Source organism: Podarcis filfolensis (genome assembly GCF_964270895.1).
Source record: "Podarcis filfolensis genome assembly, chromosome: 11".
NCBI lineage: Eukaryota > Metazoa > Chordata > Lepidosauria > Squamata > Lacertidae > Podarcis > Podarcis filfolensis.
Window position 1 is genome coordinate 8,982,160 of NC_139613.1, and position 24,289 is coordinate 9,006,448.

General features: G+C 45.4%; 1 protein-coding gene across 2 annotated transcripts in view; it reads left to right on the plus strand.

Moving 5' to 3' along the window:
• KATNAL2 (katanin catalytic subunit A1 like 2) overlaps positions 1–24,289 on the plus strand; it is a 39,145-nt gene that overhangs the window by 1,335 nt on the left and 13,521 nt on the right. Inside the window, exons 2-9 of one of the 2 annotated variants that reach the window (XM_083575717.1) lie at positions 8,058–8,128; positions 10,319–10,485; positions 11,822–11,858; positions 14,239–14,362; positions 17,455–17,550; positions 19,109–19,207; positions 20,844–20,921; positions 23,080–23,178. In XM_083575717.1, the coding sequence (XP_083431843.1) occupies positions 8,058–8,128; positions 10,319–10,485; positions 11,822–11,858; positions 14,239–14,362; positions 17,455–17,550; positions 19,109–19,207; positions 20,844–20,921; positions 23,080–23,178 (771 nt within the window). The remainder of the gene's footprint in view (positions 1–8,057; positions 8,129–10,318; positions 10,486–11,821; positions 11,859–14,238; positions 14,363–17,454; positions 17,551–19,108; positions 19,208–20,843; positions 20,922–23,079; positions 23,179–24,289) is intronic. The other variant, XM_083575718.1, reaches the window with a different exon arrangement.

Genomic DNA, 24,289 nt, shown 5'->3' on the forward strand with positions numbered 1-24,289 from the left:
AGTTGCAGGGATTGTATCTGGGGCCTTGTGCATGCAAAGCAGATGTTATGCCAGTGCGGTATTACCTTTCCCCTAAATAGCAACGCAGGAAGCTCCCTTATAGTGAACTGGATCGTTGGTCCAATTATCTAATTCTTTTTTAATATAATTTTTATTAAATTTCCAATTAACAATCCAATCATGTCTCATTAATTAATCCAAATTATGCCAATACATATCATAAAATCCAAATATTTTGACGAATTTTTAAATTTTTTGTTGGGGGTTTCCATGCTTCGAGCTCAGAAGGGTCCAATCCTCTCATATTTCTGCTGCTTTGATGTTCACAAGTCCCGTCTTCCAATCTTCTTGTTATCATTTTTCTTCTTAATAACCTCTGAGTTGTTTCCACAAGCGAGTTGAAGCAAACATTATTATAGTCCTGTGTGGATTTTCATGCTGATCCAAAAGTCCTATTTGAGCGGCAGGCGCCATTTCGGCAGTTCCGATGAAATACAGTCTAAGCGTCTGCTCATTAACTTTCCCAGACCAGTTGCTCCATAAATCAGCCTTTCCAGGGAAGTTCTTGCCAAATCAGACGTAGAATTCAAATATGATAACAGAACAGTGGCTCACCTCCCCCTTTGACTGTAAATCTCGCAACAAAGTCTGTCCCATAATGGTGGTTCCCAATTAGAACTGTGTCACCCAAAAGCCTTTCGTTTCCTTTCCAGATCTTCCGCAAAACAAAGCCTTTAGTTAATAATTTTGTTTCCACACAGTTTATTTTCCCATCTCGCTTGCTATCAATCATGTGGCGGTTCTTCTAGGGGAGGGGTTGTTAGGTAAATCATATTGAAAAAGAGAAAAGTACCCTCCCCCTTTCCAATCCGTTTTGGTCCAATTATCTAATTCATTGTCAACACTGGCTGGTAGCAGTTCTCCAGGGTTTGGGACAGGTTTCACTCACAGCTGTATCTGGATATGCCATTGGAAATTGAGCGTGGGGTGTTCTGCATACAGAGCAGATGCTCTGCCATTGAGCTACAGCTTCCCCCCCCCAAAAAAATCCCGGTGACTTGTAATATCAGTAACAAAATAAGAATTGGCATCTGTCTATCTCAAGAGACAACGGAGTGTGCCTCCAGGGGTAAAGCCAAACCACTGCGTTAGCAGCACCAAAGGGACATCCCCAGGACATAAGCCTGGACAGTGTGTCTGGAGGTCCTGGGCTGCCCAGACAACAAGACCTCCCTCTCAGGCTCACTGATGTGGGCTAAAGAAAAGCAGAGCGATACATTTGGCACCACCTTGGCTGCAGGAGTTGCCGGAAGGAGGCGTTAACAGGCATATAAGGCGCCATCCAACTGTTTCAGGGACTCCGCTTCAGATTTGTGTAGGGTTTACTCCCTTCTCCCAAAGATGTCCCACAAGGCAGTGGAGTTTCAGGATCAGAGTTTTCCTTCTTCAAGGTGAGCCACCTTCCAAGGTTGAGGAGCCCTTTCTGCCCCACACTTCCCTCTACAGCACGTGCAAAAACCACCTTCTTGACCGTTGGACCCACTTTTGGTCTCGTCCACTCGATCTGCCATAGCCTGTCTTCACACGCAGAGGAAGTCCCTAGCTCACCGAGGGTTTAAGACCCATCAGCTACCCTCACCTGGTTATCCTACCACGCAGCAGGACAACATCCCAGCCATGCTAATCTGGCCATGCCTCCCCTTGCTGGGATCTGGTGCCCTTTCCCTGTTCTGAGCACAATGGGCCTTGCTCTGGACTCCCTCTTTGCTGCCTTATCCCCAGAGGCACCCAAGGGAGAGCATTACATAACAGGGCAAGGGAACTTTCCGTGGCTGGACGTTGCCAGGATTCGCCCTCCCTTTAAACCCCCTCTCTGCCCAAGCCAGCAGGTATAAGCAGCCTGTTCCTGAGAGCGGCTGCCGGGCGTTCTTGCCTTAGGCTGAGATTCAGCACATTGCTAGTTAGGGACTCCACTCCCGATTTGTGTAGGGTTTACTACTCATCCTTTTCTTCTCACAGAGCTATCCCACTAAGGTAGTGGAGGATTAGGATCAGAGTTTTCCTTTTCCTAGATGAGCTACCTCCCCAGGTTGAGGAGACCCTTCTGCCCCTCACTTTCCTCTACAGCACACGCAGAAACCGCCTTCTTGACAATTGGGCACACTATTGGCCTCGTCCACTCAATCTGTCTCTCTTTAGGGGAAGTCCCTAAGCCACCAAGGGTTTGAGACCCATAGGCTGTGCTCACCTGGTTTAGCTGGTATCAGAAAGGTATTAAAACAGAATCTGAGTTGACATAGATGTAGTAATACCTGCTCACAGAGAAGGACAAAAATGGTATTCATGACATGTCTAAAAACTGCAAAAAAGAGACTTGGGGCAGGGGATTCTCTCCCCCCCCCCCCAGTTCTGCAATCACAGTGCCACAACTGAAAAGGCCACATCCCTGATAACTTGGCCAGTTGTGGGTTGGGCTGAAATGACTGGGTTTTAAGCAGCGTCATTTGTTAACTGGAATTCTTCAGTGAGAGATTTGTGGTAAAGTTTCCTTGAAAGGTAGTTTACCACCCGTACCCAGCTACTGACTTGTCCCTGCTACAGAGACCTGTTTTGGGGCAGAGGTGTTCAAGGGCCTGGGATTACTCTTGTTTTTCACAAGTAGATGTTGAGGCTCAATAGCTGACATGAGCTTTATGTGAACTGACTGCTGTCTCTACAGATTGCCAACATGCTGCACGTGTGCCCATTCCCCCTGGTGAAATTAGTTCTCTTGTAGCCAGTATGATAGGTTGTGTTGTGTGCTTGGCTGTATGCTGTGTATGGTGCCCAGAACGTTTCTCTCCGGTTTGCAGATAGCCCCCCCCAAGTTGGCAACATCAGTGCCTAGACTCTAGAACATGCCTTGGAACCTTTTGCATTGTTTTCAGCAGATAAAATTATGTGAAAATAGTTCCTTGAAGTTCATTAAGTATGAAAATCACTGGCTTTCCTTATCCTCGGTCTCCAATCAGCTAGGAAATGACTACGATCCCCCTGCCCACATTATCTGACATTGGTGACTAACCATATTGACTGGGTAGTGTGCAAAATCCCATTGATGCAGTCAGTTTGTGTGCATTCTTCAGGACTACCTGTGATTGTACATAGTCTCTAGTAGATATGTGCATTCATCAGTCTGGTTGCATTGGCTTGGACTTATATGCATGATGAAATTGAGAGCAAGCGAGAATGCACTGTGTCTAAGAGAAAGAAACTAATGTGCAGTTTGGATGCACAAGTAGAAGTGTGGACCTTAAAATAAGCAAAGTCCCCCCCCCCCCGCCTTGAATAAAAGACAGGTTGGCCAACTTTTAGGACGTATTCATCCAAAATGTAGGTGAATATTAACACATCCCTGTATGGTTAGTGCATGTGATGCTATTTGCTTTCTTTTGGATTGGCCAATCAGATGTTTAATGGGATGCCAGAGCCCTGTTTAAAGATGGGAAGGCAGCACCAAATTCTCCAAGGGCCATGATAAATGCAGAACAAAGCAGGTTGATCATCACAACTTCATCTCATTTAAAATAAGCAGAGCACCATCAGCATCTTCTAAAAGAAAAAAAGAACCTTGAGGAATTATCTGATCGTAATATTAAAACTTTGATTGCACGCTAATTCATCTTTTGGCAGCTGCAGCAAAAACTATGTGTGGCATTTTAAGAAATGAATAATGTACTCTGTAAGCATTGAAGCTAATTAGGGAAGCACTTTTAGCATTTAAAACTAGCTCCTGTTTAAGTGCCTTAAGCTTTTATTAATTGTATGGACCAAAAACCCTTTATAGTAATTGAAAATTTAATTACACCCATTTTTTTGTTCTAGGAATGGGAGCTTATTAAACTTTAAACACTTAAACATCTATTGAAATACCAATGGCTGTAAAGATGGTGGCATTCTACATACCAATTAAAGAAGCGAGCGTAAATCACTATAAACCTAAACTGAATTTTAAGTAATGTTTTGCTCGTTAAGTGCTTCTATTCTTTCACACTTCTACCAGATCTACCACTTCTGTGGTAACCATTGGCAATGTATGTCTTTGGCAGGTCTACGTTAGCACTGGTCTTTTAAAAAAGAAACACCTTAAATATTGTTCTCGGTGTTATGCTCCTGTCCCAGTGCCTGATGACAGCAGCTCTTAAATGACAGTAAAGAAGAGATCTTTATTCACGGTACAGGCTCAGCAGCGATAAGGGGGTCCAAGGTATGCAAACATGGCAAGAGATGCAGGGCCAGACAGAAGCAACAAAGATATCCCAACAGTGACCATGCCCATCCTGCAAAGCTTTTAAAGATGAGGCAGAGTGAGCTCACTCGATAGACTCTCTCGCCTTACGGATCTGCTGTGCTTCAAATGTGCATCTGATCTCTACTACAAACAGAGGGGGCACCTGGGTCTTGGCAACGAGGCTGTATCCTGCCCCTCAGACTCCATCTGTCTTCTCCTGCTCAGTTGTTCCCCCATTCCTGACGTGACTTTGCAGGAGGGGGAATCAAGAGAGTTGGCAGAGCTGCTTCTCCCCAACATCTGGTGTCATGAAGGTCAGAGCTCCATTTTCCATTCCTTGCAGCCAGCCTCCCACTTCTCCTCCTCCTCCTCCCTCCTCTATTTGGGATTGCCAAACCATCCTGATGGAAGTGAGTGGCCCATGATGCTCAGAATAATTAATAGGAATTGTGCAGATCACGTATGGAAGAGATCTGGGCTACAAGGCAGGCTGTGTGTTTCCTTAAATGGGGAGTAAAGGTAAAGGGTAAAGGGACCCCTGACCATTAGGTCCAGTCGTGACCGACTCTAGGGTTGCGGCGCTCATCTCGCTTTACTGGCCGAGGGAGACGGTGTACAGTTTCTGGGTCATGTGGCCAGCATGACTAAGCCACTTCTGGTGAACCAGAGCAGCGCACAGAAACGCCGTTTACCTTCCCGCAGGAGCGGTACCTATTTATCTACTTGCACTTTGACGTGCTTTCGAACTGCTAGATTGGCAGGAGCAGGGACCGAACAACAGAAGCTCACCCCGTCGCAGGGATTCGAACCGCCGACCTTCTGATCGGCAAGTCCTAGGCTCTGTGGTTTAACCCTCAGTGCCACCCGTGTCCCTTTAAATGGGGAGTAGCTGCCCCTTCTTTATCTCAAAATCCTAGGAGTGCAACTTTAAATATTTGATTCTATTTATGGGTCACTTCCCATAACATACCTCCAAGTGATTTCACGGTAAAAACGTTGACGATAAAAGCAATTAAATGTAAAAGCTATTTAAAAGATTGGGTCGTATCCAAAGCTGCTGTTCCTCTAATGCAGCAGACCTCTGCTTGCGCAACGAAACTTTTCTGTCCTCCTGCCCTGGAGCTTCCTGTATATCCTCAACATCTGCTGCCTCTGTACACCCTCAACACCTGGAGCAGATTTTGAGGGTGCACACAGGGGGAAGAGAGGAAGGGGGAGCTCCACGGCATGAGTGGAACTGTGCGCATTCATGCACAGATGGAATGGGCAGCCTCATTGAACGGCAGGTGATCCTGTTACATCCTTTTCTTTCTTTCTTTCTTTCTTTCTTTCTTTCTTTCTTTCTTTCTTTCTTTCTTTTTTGCACTTTCCCCCATTTTATTTCTTTGTTTTGTAGCACAAAAAATTATATTTCTGTGCTGCTTTTCATTCGCACGCATCGCAAAGCGACTTACAAACAATCAATAACAATGACATGATAGAACGTCACAAATGCAACATGAAGCAGACAACGTAAATCTTATGTACAGGATTAGTCTCCATGTGGATGAGCCTCAGTGCTGAGGTTTTGCTTCACTTTCAGAGCATCTCTACTTATCCCTACATTCCAAGCAGACATCTTTGTTTAAAAAGAAATTCTTAGTCTGTTTTGTAATAAATCGGCTTATAACCGTGACTCGTGAAGCTGGTTCCTCCGGCGAGAATAAAAGGGGGAGATAAAAGACAGGGTAGGACCACAACCAGCAGCTGGAATACCTGAAGATGCTGTTTTCAACAAGAAAAAAAAAGGAAAGGAGCAGAAGTGAAAACCAGACCTGAAGTCCTATCCTCTGTTCTGAAAACCCAGGTCCTTAGTTCCAGATGGTTGGAGTGGGTCGGCTCACTATTGGGGGTGTTGCATCCTTTTCTGTGCCTGGGTGCTTTGAGCTCCTGGTAGCTTATTTCTTTATTGCTAGCCATTTATTTTTTTTTGCAGCACACTAGTGAGCTCTCCTAGCATACTTTCGGAATTACCATATTACTCACATTTAATAAAGTACAAGACAAATACTCGTTTTGAAAAATGCACAGAATGGGAAAAATAGCTTTCTGTCCTGGGCCACTAGATGGCTCTCCGGTTCCTCTGGAAAAGCCAGATTCCAGTAGATGAGCTAATGATTATTAAAAAATAATAATGATAAACAGTTTTCACTGTCAAATAGCAGCCAACACTTGCTTCATGTAGACTATAATGACTGTAAATCTTGCACTTTGCAGTAGAATCCTACACACGTTAGCTCGCTTAGTGGGCTTACTCCCAAGTAGTGGTGTATAGGACTGCAACCTTACTTTGTGGGTAAAGGTAAAGGGACCCCTGACCATTAGGTCCAGTTGTGGCTAACTCTGGGGTTGCGGCACTCGTCTCGCTTTACTGGCCGAGGGAGCCGGCGTACAGCTTCTAGGTCATGTGGCCAGCATGACTAAGCCGCTTCTGGCGAACCAGAGCAGCGCACGGAAACACCGTTTACCTTCCCGCCAGAGCGGTACCTTTTTATCTACTTGCACTTTGATGTGCTTTCGAACTGCTAGGTTGGCAGGAGCAGGGACCGAGCAATGGGAGCACACCCCGTCGCGGGGATTCGACCCGCCCACCTTCCGATCAGCAAGTCCTAGGCTCTGTGGTTTAACCCGCAGTGCCACCCGCATCAATTGTAAATGGGAGCTGCATGGGATGTGTCCTTGAACTCTGATACCATCTCTTCCTTGCCTGGATGGAAGATAGAGGGGGTTGTGTGAGTATGGGCAGAAAGAAGTCTACTGTACAAATGTTAAATTTACATCCATTGCCCCACGTGCCATAATTGCCCAGCAAAGAATGTGTCCGACAGGCTGAAAAAAGTTATTCATTGCTGCTTCAGAGTCTCATAAGCTGCATGGACACATGACAGGGCCCTGGTTCCAGGAAACTTTGATTAAAGATTCAGTGATGGCTATGCTTTGCTGGGCTCCATGATCACTGCAGATGGTGACAGCAGCCACAGAATTAAAAGATGCCTGCTTCTTGGGAGAAAAGCAATGACAAACCTAGACAGCAGCTTAAAAAGCAGAGACATCACCTTGCCAACAAAGGGCCGTATAGTTAAAGCTATGGTTTTCCCAGTAGTGATGTATGGAAGTGAGAGCTGGACCATAAAGAAGGCTGATCACCGAAGAATTGATGCTTTTGAATTATGGTCCTGGAGGAGACTCTTGAGAGTCCCATGGACTGCAAGAAAATCAAACCCATCCATTCTGAAGGAAATCAGCCCTGAGTGCTCAATGGAAGGACAGATCCTGAAGCTGAGGCTCCAATACTTTGGCCACCTCATGAGAAGAGAAGACTCCCTGGAAAAGACCCTGATGTTGGGAAAGATGGAGGGCACAAGGAGAAGGGGATGACAGAGGACGAGATGGTTGGACAGTGTTCTTGAAGCTACCAGCATGAGTTTGACCAAAGAATGGGAGGCAGTGGAAGACAGGAGTGCCTGGTGTGCTCTGGTCCATGGCGTCATGAAGAGTAGGACATGACTAAATGACTAAACAACAACAACAAATGCTTTGCTGGAAACCACAGAAGGGGAGAGTTGCTCTTGTGCTCAGGTCATTCTCGCAGTTTTCCAACAGGAATCTGGTTGGCCACTGTGAGAACTGGATGCAGGGCCAGATGGAAGACTGGCTGCATCCAGTAGGTTCTTCTTATGTTCTTTCTCAACAGTGATAGATTTATACAAGAGGATCATATTCTAAAACTTCCTCTTTTTATTTGCAGGAAGAGATGCGATCAGAAGCCCGTCGAAAAAACCTCCTCATTCTGATTTTACATTATTTAATGGATGAAGGGTATGTTTTCCTTTGCTTACCAGCAAATATTCATGTGGTTGTTGTTGTTTGTTTTTTACTTATCTGTTTTCTTGTTCAATAAAAAAAAAGAGGTTAGCAAAGATATAACCGTAAATAATTGCAAACTTTGTTTCCTTTCTGGCTGCGTAGTAAAACTTGTAGAGTTCTACTGGGCTTTCTTCCAGGTATGCTATAGGCTGGCATCCTCTGTAAATTTGTGTCTTAGAGAAAGACTTAATATTTGAAAAGCTTTTCTGCTTAGTCAGCTGGAGGGGAATTCCTACACTCCCCAGGCAAATGACCTAATTACATGCTTTGTTTGGCTGGCCTGTTGAACCTGTCACCACACTGATGGGTTGTTAAAATGTGGGAGATAATTTTCCAGCAACAGGTACAGTGGTATCTTGGGTTACAGACGCTTCAGGTTACAGGCTCCGCTAACCCAGAAATAGTACCTTGGGTTAAGAACTTTGCTTCAGGATGAGAACAGAAATTGTGCTCCAGTGGCACAGCAGCAGTGGGAAGCCCTATTAGCTAAAGTGGTACCTCAGGTTAAGAACAGTTGCAGGTTAAGAAAGGACCTCTGGAACGAATTAAGTTCTTAACCCGAGGTACCACTGTATTCATAAGCATTGTTTCCTCCAACTGTGTGGCAGCAGAGCATAGCCATCATGGTTAATAGCCACTGATAGCCCTCTCCTCCTTGAATTTGTTTAATCCTCTTCTTAAGCCATCTAGGTTGGTGTCCATCACTGCCTCCCGTGGAAGTGAGTTTTTTTTTAAGGTTTCAATTTTTTAAAATGTTTTTATATATGCTGGAAGTCTCCCAGAATGGCTGGGGCAACCCAGTCGGATGGGCGAGGTACAAATAATACATTATTATTATTATTATTATTATTATTATTATTATTATTATTACTATTGTTATTATTATAGAATGAGTAATACTGCTGCTTGAAAATATAACTCTCAGGGAAGGAGTGTTTGCCATGTGATGAGAGGTTTGGATGCCTACTATCACACGATGACTGTCATTGAAAGGACCTTGTGTTCCATAAGAACATATATATAGTGGTACCTCGGGTTAAGTACTTAATTCGTTCCGGAGGTCCGTTCTTAACCTGATACTGTTCTTAACCTGAAGCACCACTTTAGCTAATGGGGCCTCCTGCTGCTGCCGCATCACTGGAGCACAATTTCTGTTCTCATCCTGAAGCAAAGTTCTTAACCCGAGGTACTATTTCTGGGTTAGTGGAGTCTGTCACCTGAAGCGTTTGTAACCCAAGGTATCACTGTATAGCTAATAAATATTAAAAATGCCAGTGTCAGGATGGGGTGGAAAGCAGGAGGCAAGGGGTCCATGGTCCTTGGGAGCACTATTTTGGTAACTCCAGGAATAGGCTATGATGCCATCAGTTGGAGGTGCACACAAAATAGTGGCTATTGGGTAGAACTGTTTCTCCAGTGGCAGCTTGGGGGTTGGAGCCACTTGGAAAGACCACCATCAGAGTGGTGATGATGATGATGATGATGATGTACCGTATTTTTCGCCCTATAGGACACACTTTTTCCCCTCCGAAAATGAAGGGGAAATGTGTGTGCTTCCTATGGGGTGAATGCAGGCTTTCACTGAAGCCTGAATAGCGAGAGGGGTTGGTGCGCACCGAGCCCTCTCGCTCTCCAGGCTTCAAGGAAGCTATCCGCAAGCCTTGGGAGCCCGCGGGAGTTCCCGCCGGGCTCCCTAGGCTTGCGGATCGCAGCCTGCACCCTGAAGCCTGGGGTGCGCTGAGTAGCGCACCCCGGGCTTCGGGCAGATATCCGCAAGCCTGGAGAGCCCAGTGGGAGTTCCCGCCGGGCTCCCAAGGCTTGCAGATAGCAGCCTGTTCTGGAGGCTGGGGTCGGGGGAAGCTCGGGCTTCCCCCGCCCCAGCCCCACGCCTGGGGGGGGAAATAATTTTTTTTCTTTATTCCCCCCCTCCCAAAAAAAAACCTAGGTGCGCCCTATGGGCCGGTGCACCCTATAGGGTGAAAAATACGGTACTTGACAGTTTCAGTGATGATGCAATGATCCTGGTCCTGTTTTATGTTGCCGTTCCCCCTTCCCCCCTCTTTTTGTATAAAGTGTTTTGGTTTCCCCCCTACAATGTTATAAGAATTGAATAAACTGAACCCCCAAATCTGTAATTCCCAGTTATGTCGATGCTGCAAACGCATTGGAGCAAGAAACGAAGCTGGGCTTGCGGCGCTTTGAAGTTTGCGACAATGTTGACCTTGAGACAATTTTGATGGAATACGAAAGCTACTACTATGTCAAATTCCAGAAGTACCCAAAGATTACCAAAAAAGCCTTAGACACCAGTATGTGGCTAATTTCCAGAATAAATGTGTGTGGGTTTTTTTTTCTTTTCAGATTTAAAATTTAGATTTTCTTATTACCACTAGCGTTTCAAATTTTCTTTAACACCAACGGCGTGCTGGTGTGTTGGTAGCAGTCCTCCTTGTTTTACCCTTATACCAGGCCTGTGAGGTAGGTTAAACTGAGAGAATGTGACTGGCTCCAAATCACCCCAGTGAACTTTACGGCTGAGTAGGGATTTGAACTCCCAGACCCCAGTCTGACACTCAACCACTGTGCCACACTGGCTTTCTGAAGCTGGTTTCTGTGTGCATATCACTTGCTGGATTCAGAGCTGTGGGTGCAAACTGGATGCAAATTGGAATGGTGATAGCTGCTCTCCATTCTGCATAAAAGGTGCTGACCTTTAAAGTCCTAAACGGCCTCGGTCCAGTAAAGCTGAAGGAGCGTCTCCACCCCCATCGTTCAGCCCGGACACTGAGATCCAGCTCCGAGGGCCTTCTGGCGCTTATCTCCCTGCGAGAAGTGAGGTTACAGGGAACCAGGCAGAGGGCCTTCTCAGTAATGGGATGGAATTTACACAATTCACTGCCCAGGAAGTTGTCCTGTGCAAACCTTTCTGAGATGAAGGGATGCTTTGCAAGGGTCCTACCAGGCACTTGTGTGGTTTCCTTTTGTTTCAGTGGGGTTTGAGCAGAACCTCCCAGTCAATTGTGGTCCGTGTTGTTGCATGCATGTTTAAAACATTTGGATATAGGGAAGAACAACTTTTTTTAAAAAAATAAAAAATAGTAATATTATATTAAAAGAATTTCAGTTATAGAAGATAAAGCAATGAAAAGTGTTAAAGTACAATAAAAAAGATATAATACAATGCAGTAACTATAATCAGTTACATTTCCATACATTATTATATGGATATATGAATAATATTATTTTCCTAATATATATTTGATTCTTAGTAACCTACTGTATTCTGTAGAAACTCATACCAGGTGTCAATATATTTATCCAAACAAAGTCTACATCTGTAAGCAATCCTTTCATATGATGTGGGTGTTTTTGTGTCATCAACCATTGATTAAAGGGGATCATGTATTTACAGTATTCTTCCATTTCATCAATACCAGTCTCTTGTAGAATCCATTTTCGTTGTCCAGTTGTCAGCTTCCATTACAGGGAAGAACAACTTGTGTCAGAGCAAAGAGTAGACCACTGTGCAGGGCAAGCTTCAGCCTGCTTAACTTTGTGGCTGGATTGTGGCCCTTGACTATATACATTATTTTATTTAAAAGAAAGACAAGTTCTCTCTATCTTCTCTTTCCGCCCAACAAACAGCAGACAACAAATCAAGAACTGGAGGAAAACAAAAAAGGTAAGAGAAATGGCTGCCATGAGGACACCGTTGGTAGTAAAAAAGATTTTTCGTAGCCATGCAGCCACAACATTACAGTGGTGTCTCGCAAGACGAAAGTAATTCGTTCCGCAAGTTTTTTCTTCTTGCGAGTTTTTCGTCTTGCGAAGCATGGTTTCCCATAGGAATGCATTGAAAATCAATTAATGCGTTCCTATGGAGACCGCCCTCAGACCAGGTCCGGGGACAGTCTGTCCCCGGACCTCTTCTGAAGGCTGGCGGGGGGAGAAGGACTTTTCTCCCCACCGCCAGCCTTCAGAACAGCCTTCTGAAGGCTGGCGGTGGGAAGAAAAGCCCTTCTCCCGCCGCCAGCCTTCAGAAGAGTTCCCCCAGGGCTGCCTAGGCTGCGGATAGCAGCCTGCTGCCCCGCGCGAGGGGTGCTCTGATTCAGAGCGCCCCTCGCGCGGGGCAGACATTTGCAGCTTGGGGAGCCCTGCAGGAGTTCCCCGCAGGGCTCTCCAAGCTGCGGATAGCAGGCTGCTGCCCCACACGAGGGGCGCTCTTAAGCAGGGCTCCCCAAGCTGCGAATGTCGGCCCCGCGCGAGGGGCGCTCTGCTTAAGAGCGCCCCTCATGTGGGGCAGCAGGCTGCTATCCGCAGCTTGGAGAGCCCTGCGGGGAACTCCTGCAGGGCTCCCCAAGCTGCGAATGTCGGCCCCGCGCGAGGGGCGCTCTGCTTAAGAGCGCCCCTCATGTGGGGCAGCAGGCTGCTATCCGCAGCTTGGAGAGCCCTGTGGGGAAGTCCTGCAGGGCCCCCCAAGCTGCGAATGTCTGCTCCTCGCGAGGGGCGCTCTGCTTAAGAGCGCCCCTCGCGCGGGGCAGCAGGCTGCTATCCGCAGCCTAGGCAGCCCTGGGGGAACTCTTCTGAAGGCTGGCGGCGGGAGAAGGGCTTTCCTCCCCACCGCCAACATTCAGAATGCTGTTCTGAATGTTGGCGGTGGGGAGGAAAAACCCTTCTCCCACCGCAAGCCCCGGGAACAGAGGAGAAGCACTGCGCGCCTTCTCCTCTGTTCCCGGACCTCCCACCGCAAGCCTTCAGGACAGGTCCGGGAACAGAGGAGAAGGCGCGCTGCGCTTCCCCGCTGTCCCCGGAGATTTCCCTATGGGCTTTTGTCTTGCGAAGCAAGCCCATAGGGAAATTCGTCTTGCGAAGCTGCTAAAAAATCGGAAAACCCTTTCGTCTTGCGGGTTTTTCGTTTAGCGAGGCATTCATCTTGCGGGGCACCACTGTATTTATTCCTGATGGCTGCATTCCAGGAGTGGGCAGGACCAGACCTAAAGTGGGTGGTGCCAAACACAAAATCTCACCTCTTTAGCATAGAACACACCCTTGGCAGAGGCATACACAGGCATAGCGCCAAAACACACACACACACACACACAGAGAGAGAGAGAGAGAGAGAGAGAGCTCCTGCTTAAACCACATCACAAAGTGTGTTGCACTGAGGATGAAAAGAGCCCATCCCAGTTTGTCAGGGTCTCCTATGTACTGGCAGTGGAAGACAGAAGTGCCTGGCATGCTCTGGTCCAAGGGGTCACGAAGAGTCGGTCACAACTAAACGACTAAACAAACAAACAAACCTATGTACTGGAGCAGGGGTCTGCAAACTTTTTCAGCAGGGGTCCGGTCCACTGTCCCTCAGACCTTGTGGGGGGCCGGACTATATTTTGAAAAAAAATAATGAACGAATTCCTATGCCCCATAAATAACCCAGAGATGCATTTTAAATATAGTGGATGCTCGGGTTGCGAACCTGATCCGTGCGGGATGCACGTTCGCAACCCGCAGCGTTCGCAATCTGCGCCTGCGGGTTGCGATTCGGCACTTCTGCACATGCGCAAAGCACGATTTAGCGCTTCTGCGCATGTGCAACTGCCCAAACCTGGAAGTAACCCGTTCCGGTACTTCTGGGTTTCGGCGGTCCACAACTCAAAAAAACGCAACCTGAAGCGGCTGTAACCCAAGGTATGACTGTAAAAGCACAATTTCTCCTCATGTAAAAACACCAGGCAGGCCCCACAAATAACCCAGAGATGCATTTTTAATAAAAGCACACATTCTACTCATGTAAAAACACGCTGATTCCCGGACCGTCTGTGGGCCGGATTTAGAAGGCGATTGGGCCGGATCTGGCCCCCGGGCCTTAGTTTGCCTACCCATGTACTGGAGGGTGGGTGCCCAGGAAGAGGGTGGAGCTTCAGCTGGGAGAGGGGGTGTGGCCTGCCAGGAGTGCCAGGAGCTAGGTGGGGAAAACCCATCCTTACCTTAGTCCTTTGCCATATCAAGACAGGTTGTAAACCTGACACTTACCGAAAGCCTTTCTTTTTTTGTTGTTGTTCTAGGGCAACAAGCAGCACATGTCGGAATCTCCCTAAGATTCACCCAGCAAGTCAGAGGCCAGTTTCGAAAAGTATTTCTCGTAGGGCGGTCGAGCCAAAACATTCCAGCAAGGATAGTCCTAAAGAGGTTGAGATTCCTTTTTTCTTTCCTCCTCCCACCCCCGTTTTGTAAATTTGGGGAATGCAGTGTGCTTAGCAATAGGATACAGCAACTGGTAGATTACTGGGGCTGCTTAAACCTTTATAGGAGCTTTTGCATAAAAGTATCGGGGAGGCAGAAGGATAATTAAAACTTTGGACATCCTGGGACAACCACAGACCGAAATCTCCTTAATAAACATTCCTTCTCCCCAGCAAACTTTGGGAACAAGTACTGGAAGGATGGCAACAGCTTTGTAGACAGATAATTGCCTGTATCCTCACCAAATTACAATCCCCCAAGTTTATTGGGTATAAGCATTTCAAATAATCAACCAGATAACTGGAGTAAGATTAGAATGGATGCCTTAAATATGTTGCTGGATTGTATACAAGATGTGCCATAACAAAGGAAGTGAAAACTTGATTATTTATCTCTTAATTGCAGCAAGGGTTGTTCTTGCCCGATATTGGAAAAGCTCTGTTGTCCCATCTGTTAGGGAATGGTTATTTAAATCATTAGAAATGGCTCATATGAGTAAGCTAAAAGAGATGGTGTATACAAATGAAATGGACAAGCTGTATACACAGTGTTTTCTAAATGGCAGCTTTTCGTTCTTTATTGAAAAAAACAATTATGGATTAGGGAGTCTTGATATATTTTCATTTACAGACAGAGTGAGACTATGTGTATATATTTGCATAATTAGAAAGGAGGGGAAACAATTCCTCAGATTCTTTGGGGATTGCCATTACAGTTAAACTAGACTATAACCAATATGTGTTTCTACTATAGATATACTCTCTGTATTCCAAAACTATTCTGAGAGTGTTGGTTAACCTGGCTTGGATGAAAAGAGAGAGAAAAGTGTATGGAGTTGGAGCTGTTTCAAGCGTTACTGCAGCCAAACTTGTATCTGTGGCAATAATGGCTGGTTTGCACGTCACATTAAACCATAGTGTTATGTACTGAGTTGAATAGGATCCAAACTGCAGCAGTCTGATTGGTCCTAGAACAGTAGGATCCAAAAGGCAGCAGTCTGATTGGTCCTAGAACAATAGGATTCAGAATGCAGCAGTCTGATTGGTCCTAGAACAATGCAGCAGTATGATTGGTTGGCAGGAACCACCCAATCATGCTCCAGATAGAAGTGAATCCACAACCTGATTGGCTTACAGTAGAATTCCGGAATTAGCCAATCATGTGCAGCCCATTGTGTAAATAATGTATATAAAGCAGATGCTTTGAGGGGACATTCATTCATTCCTCCTCACCACTATGAGCTGAATAAAGAGCATGAAATCACTTTGCGACTCTGAGTATATTTCACATAGTTTAAAACAAACCATGGTTCAGTGTGCTGACCCACATTGCCCAAAAGGTTCTCCTGCCTTTGCTGCTTCCGCGCCACAGGCAAAACAAGCCAGAGTGATTATTTTCAGCTGGCTCCTCCCTGCTCTTCAGGGGTGTCTTACTGAGCAAAGTTGAATGTTAAGCATTGCTGCGTTTTCTCATTTCCTGCACTGTGCTCAACAGGAAGCAAAGGCAGAGATCAGCCCTGTTGCATACTTGCAGCAGCCATCATGGATGTTACAAACCCCAATAGAACACATTGGTTGCACTGGGGATGCCAAGCACAGAGAACTGTGGGAGTTTCTCAAACATGCCTGCTTGGAAACCTCTTGTAATTTCATTTTTTTAAAAAAATAATCTTTATTGATTTAAATTACAGTACACACTTATACAAAGAATTTACAATCTCATACTACAAAAAGAAAATGAAAGAAAAAACAATTAAGAAAAAAGAAAAGAAGAAAATACAGAAAAAAGAGAAGAAAAAGCAAATTTACGTACATAAAAAAACCCCTTAATCTTCCTAATTAATACTTAATTGAACACTTAAATAAAAAAAGACTTCTGACAAAACGAGTCTTCCAATCATTCTCATTGTACTGTTTATAGTGCCACCCCCCCCAGTTTTATATTCTTTAATATTCTTCCCGTCTACTCCATGAACGGTATTTGTTGTGTTTACAAGTATCACTCAAGCTCTGCTAATATGGTGTGATTGGTACAATATGATCTTATATAGTCCTTAAATATTCTCCATTCTCCAAATATTTTCTAGTTCAATACTCCTCTAACTCTTCCCGTCAGTTTTGCTAGTTGCAAATATTCTAACATGAGTATCTGCTTGCCGGTATTGTTTCATTTTTTCCCACTTCCTCGCCTCAAGAATTGTTGCTGCTGTGGTGGCATACATGAACAGTGGTCTTATGTTTTTGGTTTTTTTAAAAATTTCTAATGGTAAAATGCCTAAAAGAAAGATCTCTGGTTTTTTTTTTTATAGGTAAGTCTGAATAATTTCTTAAATACATTGTATCTATTATCCCAGAATTCCCTAATGATTGCACAAGTCCACCAAATGTGGTAGTATGACCCCACATCTATTTTACATCTCCAACAAATCGATGACCCTCCTTCTTTTTTATTAAATATTTTTATTAAGTATAAATTAGAAAACATACATATTCACAACAAAAGAAAATACAAAAGAAAAAGAAAATACATCTAACCAAGGGAAAAAAATTAGAGAATATTTTGTCTCTTTTCATATTTACAGTTATTTATACCACTATAAAATGCTATTCACAATAAAACAGTGAAATGAAAGATAAGGTATCAGAAAAAAGAAAAAAAGAACAAAGAAAAAATAAAGAAGTAAAAGAAAAAGATCATAGGTGAAAATTTTTAAAAGTAGATAAGTACTCACAATACATAGCCATTTCCCATCTATATTTATATTCAATTGTATAATTTCATCTTGTCCTTATCTACCTTAAATAAAGTGGGTTGTTTTTTTTTTAAAAAAAGACTTCCACCGTTTACCTCACGCGTTTTTAATAATCCGTTCGTCAGAACTTCTGTTCTTCATATTCGGGGACCCTCCTTTATACATTTTCTCTAGTTTCAAGAGGGTATGATGCCATCTATATAACATCTTCATGATGTTCTCCCTAAGGTTATAGCATGCTCTTGTAATTTCAAAATTGCTCTGTGTTTGTGTTTGTTTTCTGTAGGAGAGTGAAGATGCTTTTGCCCGGGTGCCATCTGAGTTTGGTTTAAACGTGTCCGCAATCCAGAAAGGGAGTGGAGAAGGCGCTCATCCTAGGAGGGTTAGTCAGAAGCCTAACAGCATGCATGGATTGTTATTATAAGAGTGTTTGGGTGTCTGAAGGTGGAAACTTATGGGCGGCTTACAGCAGCCCTCCCTAAATTGGTGCCCTACAGATGGTTTGGGGCAGCCCCACCTCTACCCGTTGTTGTTCCAGTGGCTTCCCTACTGGTCTGGCTTCTTACATTTTGGTTCCCTGTCCAACATCTCTTGTTGGTTGATGATCTCCGGCGAGCTAGGGACAAAGGTGAGAGCTGCTTCCTAGTTCTGCTGGATCTCTCAGCGGCCTTTGATATAATTGACCATAACATCCTTCTGGACCGTCCAGAGGGGCTGGGAGCTGGGGGCACTGTTATACAGTGGTTCCGCTCCTTCCTCCTGGGCTGTGTTCAGAAAGTGGTGGGGGGGGGATGAGTGTTCAGACCCCTGGGCTCTCACTTGTGGGGTGCCTCAGGGTTCTGTCCTCTCCCCCATGCTTTTCAACATCTATATGAAGCCGCTGGGAGAGATCATAAGGGGGTTTGGACTGGGTGTCCATCAATATGCAGATGATACCCAGCTCTACCTCTCTTTCAAATCAGAACCAGTGAAGGCGGTGAAGGTCCTGTGTGAGTGTCTGGAGGCGGTTGGAGGATGGATGGCGGCTAATGGATTGAGGTTGAATCCTGACAAGACAGAAGTACTGCTTTTGGGGGACAGGGGGTGGGCTGGTGTGGAGGACTCCCTGGTCCTGCATGGGGTAACTGTGCCCCTGAAGGACCAGGTGCGCAGCCTGGGAGTCATTTTGGACTCACAGCTGTCCATGGAGGCACAGTTCAATTCTGTGTCCAGGGTGGCTGTCTACCAGCTCCACGTGGTACGCGGGCTGAGACCCTACTTGCCCGCAGACTTGTCTCGCCAGAGTGGTGCATGCTCTAGTTATCTCCCGCTTGGACTACTGCAATGCGCTCTACGTGGGGCTACCTTTGAAGGTGACCCAGAAACTACAACTAATCCAGAATGCGGCAGCTAGACTGGTGACTGGGACTGGCCGCCGGGAACACATAACGCCGGTCCTGAGAGATCTGCATTGGCTCCCAGTATGTTTCCAAGCACAATTCAAAGTGCTGGTGCTGACCTTTAAAGCCCTAAACAGCCTTGGCCCAGTATACCTGAAGGAGCGTCTCCACTCCCATCGTTCTGCCCAGACACTGAGGTCCAGCTCCAAGGGCCTTCTGGTGCTTCCCTCACTGTGACAAGCGAAGTTACAGGGAACCAGGCAGAGGGCCTTCTCAGTAGTGGCACCTGCCCTGTGGAACACCCTCCCATCAGATGTCAAAGAGATAAACAACTACCTGACATTCAGAAGATATCTTAAGGCAGCCCTGTTCAGGGAAGTTTTTAATGTATGACATATTAGTGTACTTTTGGTCTTTGTGGAAGCCGCCCAGAGTGGCTGGGGAAGCCCAGCCAGATGGGCGGGGTACAAATAATAAATTATTATTATTATTATTGTGTTCCAGGCTGAAGACCTGCCATGGGCTTCAGGGTTTGGTAAACACTATTTGTTTCTCCTGTAGGGCCAAATCATTGATTTTCGTGGGATGATTCAGGATGCGATCAAAGGAGCATCAAATGAAATTGCCGTGAACAGCCTTAACTGCAATCCAGATCCTTCAGTGAGTGGTGTTCTTTCCGCCTAGTAAAATAAAAGTTGAAAAGTAATAAGCGTCATATGTGTGGAGGAAAAACTTAAACACGTTGCAGAGTCCCCCAAAATAGACCAAAGGCAATAGTACTTCATCCAGCAGAGCTTTTACTGGTGCTGAAGGCAAATGAGCATAATGGTCACGAATCGAAATGCAATCAGGAATGGCACAGTCCATAAGAAATCCAGTTGCAGCACTTACAATAAAACTTAACAAGAACTTATAATAAGTCTAAAACCTCAACACTAAGCATACTATGTACAGAACACCACACAGAACAAAAGAGAATCAGAAAGAGAAAGTGAGACCCAGGCTCCTTCTGGCCAATATTTATAATCAGCATGGCCTTGCAGAATAGAGATAAGAGAACCAGTTCAAACCAGCTGTACTCAGCTTCCAGAAGGTATAACCCAAACAATCCTTCTGCCTGCTTCTCTCACACAGAGAAGCTTCTACTAGCTTCTAGAATCCTCTTGTATTAATCAGAATAGAAAAGATCTCTGCACATCAGAAAAATAGTTTCTGCACTAAGAAATGCAAACTGACAACAAATACCTGGTAAATCCAACGGGGAAGAAAAGTCTTTTGGAGTGGCCTTTGGACTTGCATGTATCATCCTCTGTTCAAACACAATAGCACCTTAGATCCTGGATAGGGTGCAGTATCTCCTCCTATCCACATAGCCACAGTATCTCCCATATTGGACTTTACCTTGTATATTTGGTGGAGGAATTGTGTGGGGAGAGCATGAGGACTAGAAAACACTACATATGCACAGGGATAGAGCTGGAGCTGGGGAAGACAGCTTGAACTGGACTTAATATATACAGTGAACGCTCGGGTTGCGAACATGATTCATGCGGGATGCACATTCACAACCCTCAGCGTTCGCAACCTGTGTCTCCGCATGCGTGGGTTGCGACTTGGCAACGGTCCGCAACTCGAAAAAACGCAACTTGAAGCGGCTGTAACCCGAGGTAAGACTGTATATAAAAACCTATTCCAAAAATGGTGTTGCATATTTAAAACTTTCACATACTTAATTTAAAGTTTGGCAGCCCCTCAAAATAACCAAAACAATTTTTTCTTGCATGCTATACAGTGGTACCTCTAGATACGAATGGGATCCGTTCCGGAGCCCCGTTCACATCTAGAGGTAAACGTAACTAGCGACGGCACGTCTGCGCACGCACGCGTCGCTTTTCGCCACTTCTGCACATGTGCGTGACGTCATTTTGAGTGTCTGTGCATGCGCAAGTGGCGAAACCCGTAAGTAACGCGCTCCGTTACTTGCGGGTTGCGGAGGAGCACAACTCAAATGCGCTCAACTCGAAGCATATTTAATCCGAGGTATGACTGTATATCAGGCATGTCCAACTTCCAAGAGACTGCGATCTACTCACAGTATAAAAAGACCGGCTGTGATCTACTTGTCATTGCCAGGAGTTGTTGAGCTTTTTTTAGGGTAGGGTTGACCGAAGTTATTGATTTTGTTTTTGTTGTTGTACTTCATGCCACGATCAACCTGGGACACCCTCGCAATCGACCTATTGGACATGCCTGCTATACTGTATATCAATTGCGTGTACATGTGTCTTTTTTGTAGGAACGGTTATTAAAACCCCTGGGCGCCTTTATTGGGATGACTGGTGAAATGAGAGAACTTGCGACAGTTGTGAGCAGGGTAAGACTGAAGCTTGTTTCCTTTCAGTCCTGGAGTATATGCTGAGCCTAGCTGGCCAAGGAATTAATCCTCTGCTTTTCCGCATTTCCGTACGCAACATCAGGATGGAGGAACAGGAGGAGAGTCTATGAATAACCACATTCTGGACACAGCCCTGCAGGAGAGTCCCCTGTGGAAGCCCCAACACTCACTCTTCTAGCACAGCTTCCACCTGCTGCAGTGGGGTCCATGCAAGAGAGTTCGCTGCTGGGTGATGCTCTCTGTGTATGCACAGGAGGCGAGATAGATAAGATAAAACTTTATTCGCATTTGTGGGTGTTGCTGTTGATAAAATGGATCGAAAGATTAGAAGGCTGCATAGTATCAGGCCAAGTCATTAAAGTAAATCACAGCTTGGTGGGGCTGGTTGTCAATGGTTTGCTGTAGTGGCATTTGGTGGACGTAGTCTGCCTCCATCCCCAGTTCCTCAGGAGGAACAAAGAACATAACAATTGTTTTGGTGGAGAAGGCCATGTTCCACCTAGTCCAACAGTAGACAGCCACGTAGCTCTGGAAACCAGACTAAGAGGTCATTCCCTCTTGTTTCTCCTTCGTAGGAAGATAGGAAGCTGCTTTGTCCTGAGTCAAACCACTGGTTCATCTAGCGCAGCCTTCCTCAAACTCAGCCCTCCAGATGTTTTTGGCCTACAACTCTCATGATCCCTAGCTAGCAGGACCAGTGGTCAGGGATGATGGGAGAGAGAAAAAACTTTATTCGCATTAGCCAATGGCCATAGCAACAGTAAAACATTACAGTATACGCAGAAAAGGAAATTTGATATAAAAGCACAATTTAAAGTCCTGAATCAGCCGTCAGTTAGTGGCCCTTACTCTGATTGCCCCTGCTATGAACCTAGCAACCTTTGCTGTTATCTGATCATTTTGATCTGATAGAAGAAAGGACATTGTGGCAGTGGTTGAGCGCCCTGGGATGGTTAGTACGAGTGGGGTGATGCTCTCGTTCCTCAGGTCTTTGTAGAGAGTACAGGACAGGAGGACGTGTGCCGCTGTTTTCGGGGCTACCATCTCCACAGGGGCAAAGACGTTTCTCAGGCGGGATCTTTTGGAATCGACCCTCAAGTACCCCAGATGGCAAAACATCCAGTCTTGCAAGGCACAGGAGGCGAGGCTTGATGCTCTGTGGAAGGCGTGGGGAACCCTTTTCAGACTGAGGGCTTCGTTCACATCTGGGCAGCTTTTTAGGGTTGGGGTGGGGCCAGAGGTGAAAATGGGTGAAGCAACAAGTGAAAATTTTAACTTTCTACAGCAAACTTGTTCAAGCATCCACTCCTCAACGTGTTTCTTCTGATGCACAGCAAGGAGCTGCTGGGAAGGGTGGCAGGGAAGAGCAGACCTTTACATGTACAGTGGTACCTTGGTTCTCAAACTTAATCCGTTCTGGAAGTCCGTTCCAAAACCAAAGTGTTCCAGAACCAAGGCACGCTTTCCCATAGAAAGTAATGCAAAACAGATTAATCCGTTCCAGACTTTTAAAAACAACCCCTAAAACAGCAATTTAACATGAATTTTACTATCTAATCCATAAAATGAAAGCAATAATCAATGTACTGTACTATAAAATAAATAAGACAGTATTGTAGATGATTAAAATTAAAATATCCCCCCCTTACCTGCACTGATGATAGTCATTGTTTGCATGGGGGGCTTTTATCCATTTCTACAGTCACTCAATCAATCAGTCAATCAATCAGTAGCTGAACTGGGGTTCCACACTGCAGCCCTAAGACCAGTTGCTCTGCAGGAACAGTCAGTTTCAGTGGGATTGTCTCCTAAGTGAGCATGTTCAGAATTTTTAGTCCTCCATTGCAATAACAATTTTGTGCTTCTTCCCTCTCCCAGTGTTTCTCAGGCTTGGGTCCCCAGCTGTTTTTGGACTACAACTCCCATCATCCCTGACCACTGGGATGATGGGAGTTGTAGTCCAACAACAGGCTGGGGACTGACCGAGAAACACTGCAAAGCAACCTGTCTCTTTCTGTGTCACTGTTGTGCTTTTATGCCCTGGCATAACAGAGCTTATTTTGCTGCACCGATGTTTCCCTGACTGTACAGGGAAGCCGGAGCCCTGCCTTTAAGAAGACCAAACAATGTCTTGCAGGATATCTACCTCCACAACCCGAATGTAAAGTGGGGCGATATCATTGGCCTCGATGCAGCCAAGCGGTTGGTCAAGGAAGCTGTTGTGTACCCAATCAGGGTAAGGGAACCTGTTTTGAAAGCTGCTTTCTCTCTGGATTGGCACTCCTGATCTTGAAAGTGTCAACTTCTCAGCAGTGTTCGAAACTCCCATTGTTCTAGGCACATGTTTTGACGGGGAATTTCATGAGCACTAGCAGTTTCTGAGCTCTGGGTGCAGTACTGTGCCTAAGATTTCAGATTAAAACTGCAGATCGGAAGGGAAGGGAAGGAAAGGAGGAGCTTTTTTCTGCCTCCCCATTTCCAGCTACTCTTTTAAGACTGGAGAAGAGACCCTCTTAAAAATATGAGGGGGGTGGGTGGGCAGGGGAAGCACTAGACCAGGGTTCAGCAACCTTTTCCAGCCATGGGCCAGTTCATGGTCCTTCAGACCATGTGGAGGGCAAGACTATATTTGGGGGGGGTGTCGAAATGAATGAATTCCTATGCCCCACAAATAACGCAGAGATGCATTTTAAATAAAATTCTACTCATGTAAAAACACGCTGATTTCCGGACTGTCCACTGGCCAGATTGAGAAGGCGATTGGGCCGCATCCGGCCCACTGGCCTTAGGTTGCCTACCCCGGGACTAGACCATGTTAAAAATGAACATAATATTTTAGCTCAAGTTCATTCTTTTTCAGCTTTGTATTCTTGTTATAAAAAAGCACACCTAGACATTCTGTTGTTGTGCCCATCACCTAGGTTTAAGGTGCCATTTAGCTCCTCGTATTCATATCTCAGTTTCTAGCACTGATTTTTCAGAGTTACACATGAAGTTCAGTTGCAAACTGCTCCCATAAAATTCATGTGGTCTAAGTTGCAAAATCAACATATAATAATAATAATAATAATAATAATAATAATAATAATAATAATACTTTATTTATACCCCGCCCATCTGGCTGGGTTTCCCCAGCCACTCTGGGCGGCTTCCAACCAAATATTAAAAACAATACAACATCAGACATTAAAAACATCCCTAAACAGGGCTGCCTTCAGTTGTCTTTTAAAAGTAAAATAGTTGTTTATTGCCTTGACATCTGCTGGGAGGGCGTTCCACAGGGCAGGTGCCACCACCGAGAAGGCCCTCTGCCTGGTTCCCTGTAACTTCTCACAGTGAGGAAACCC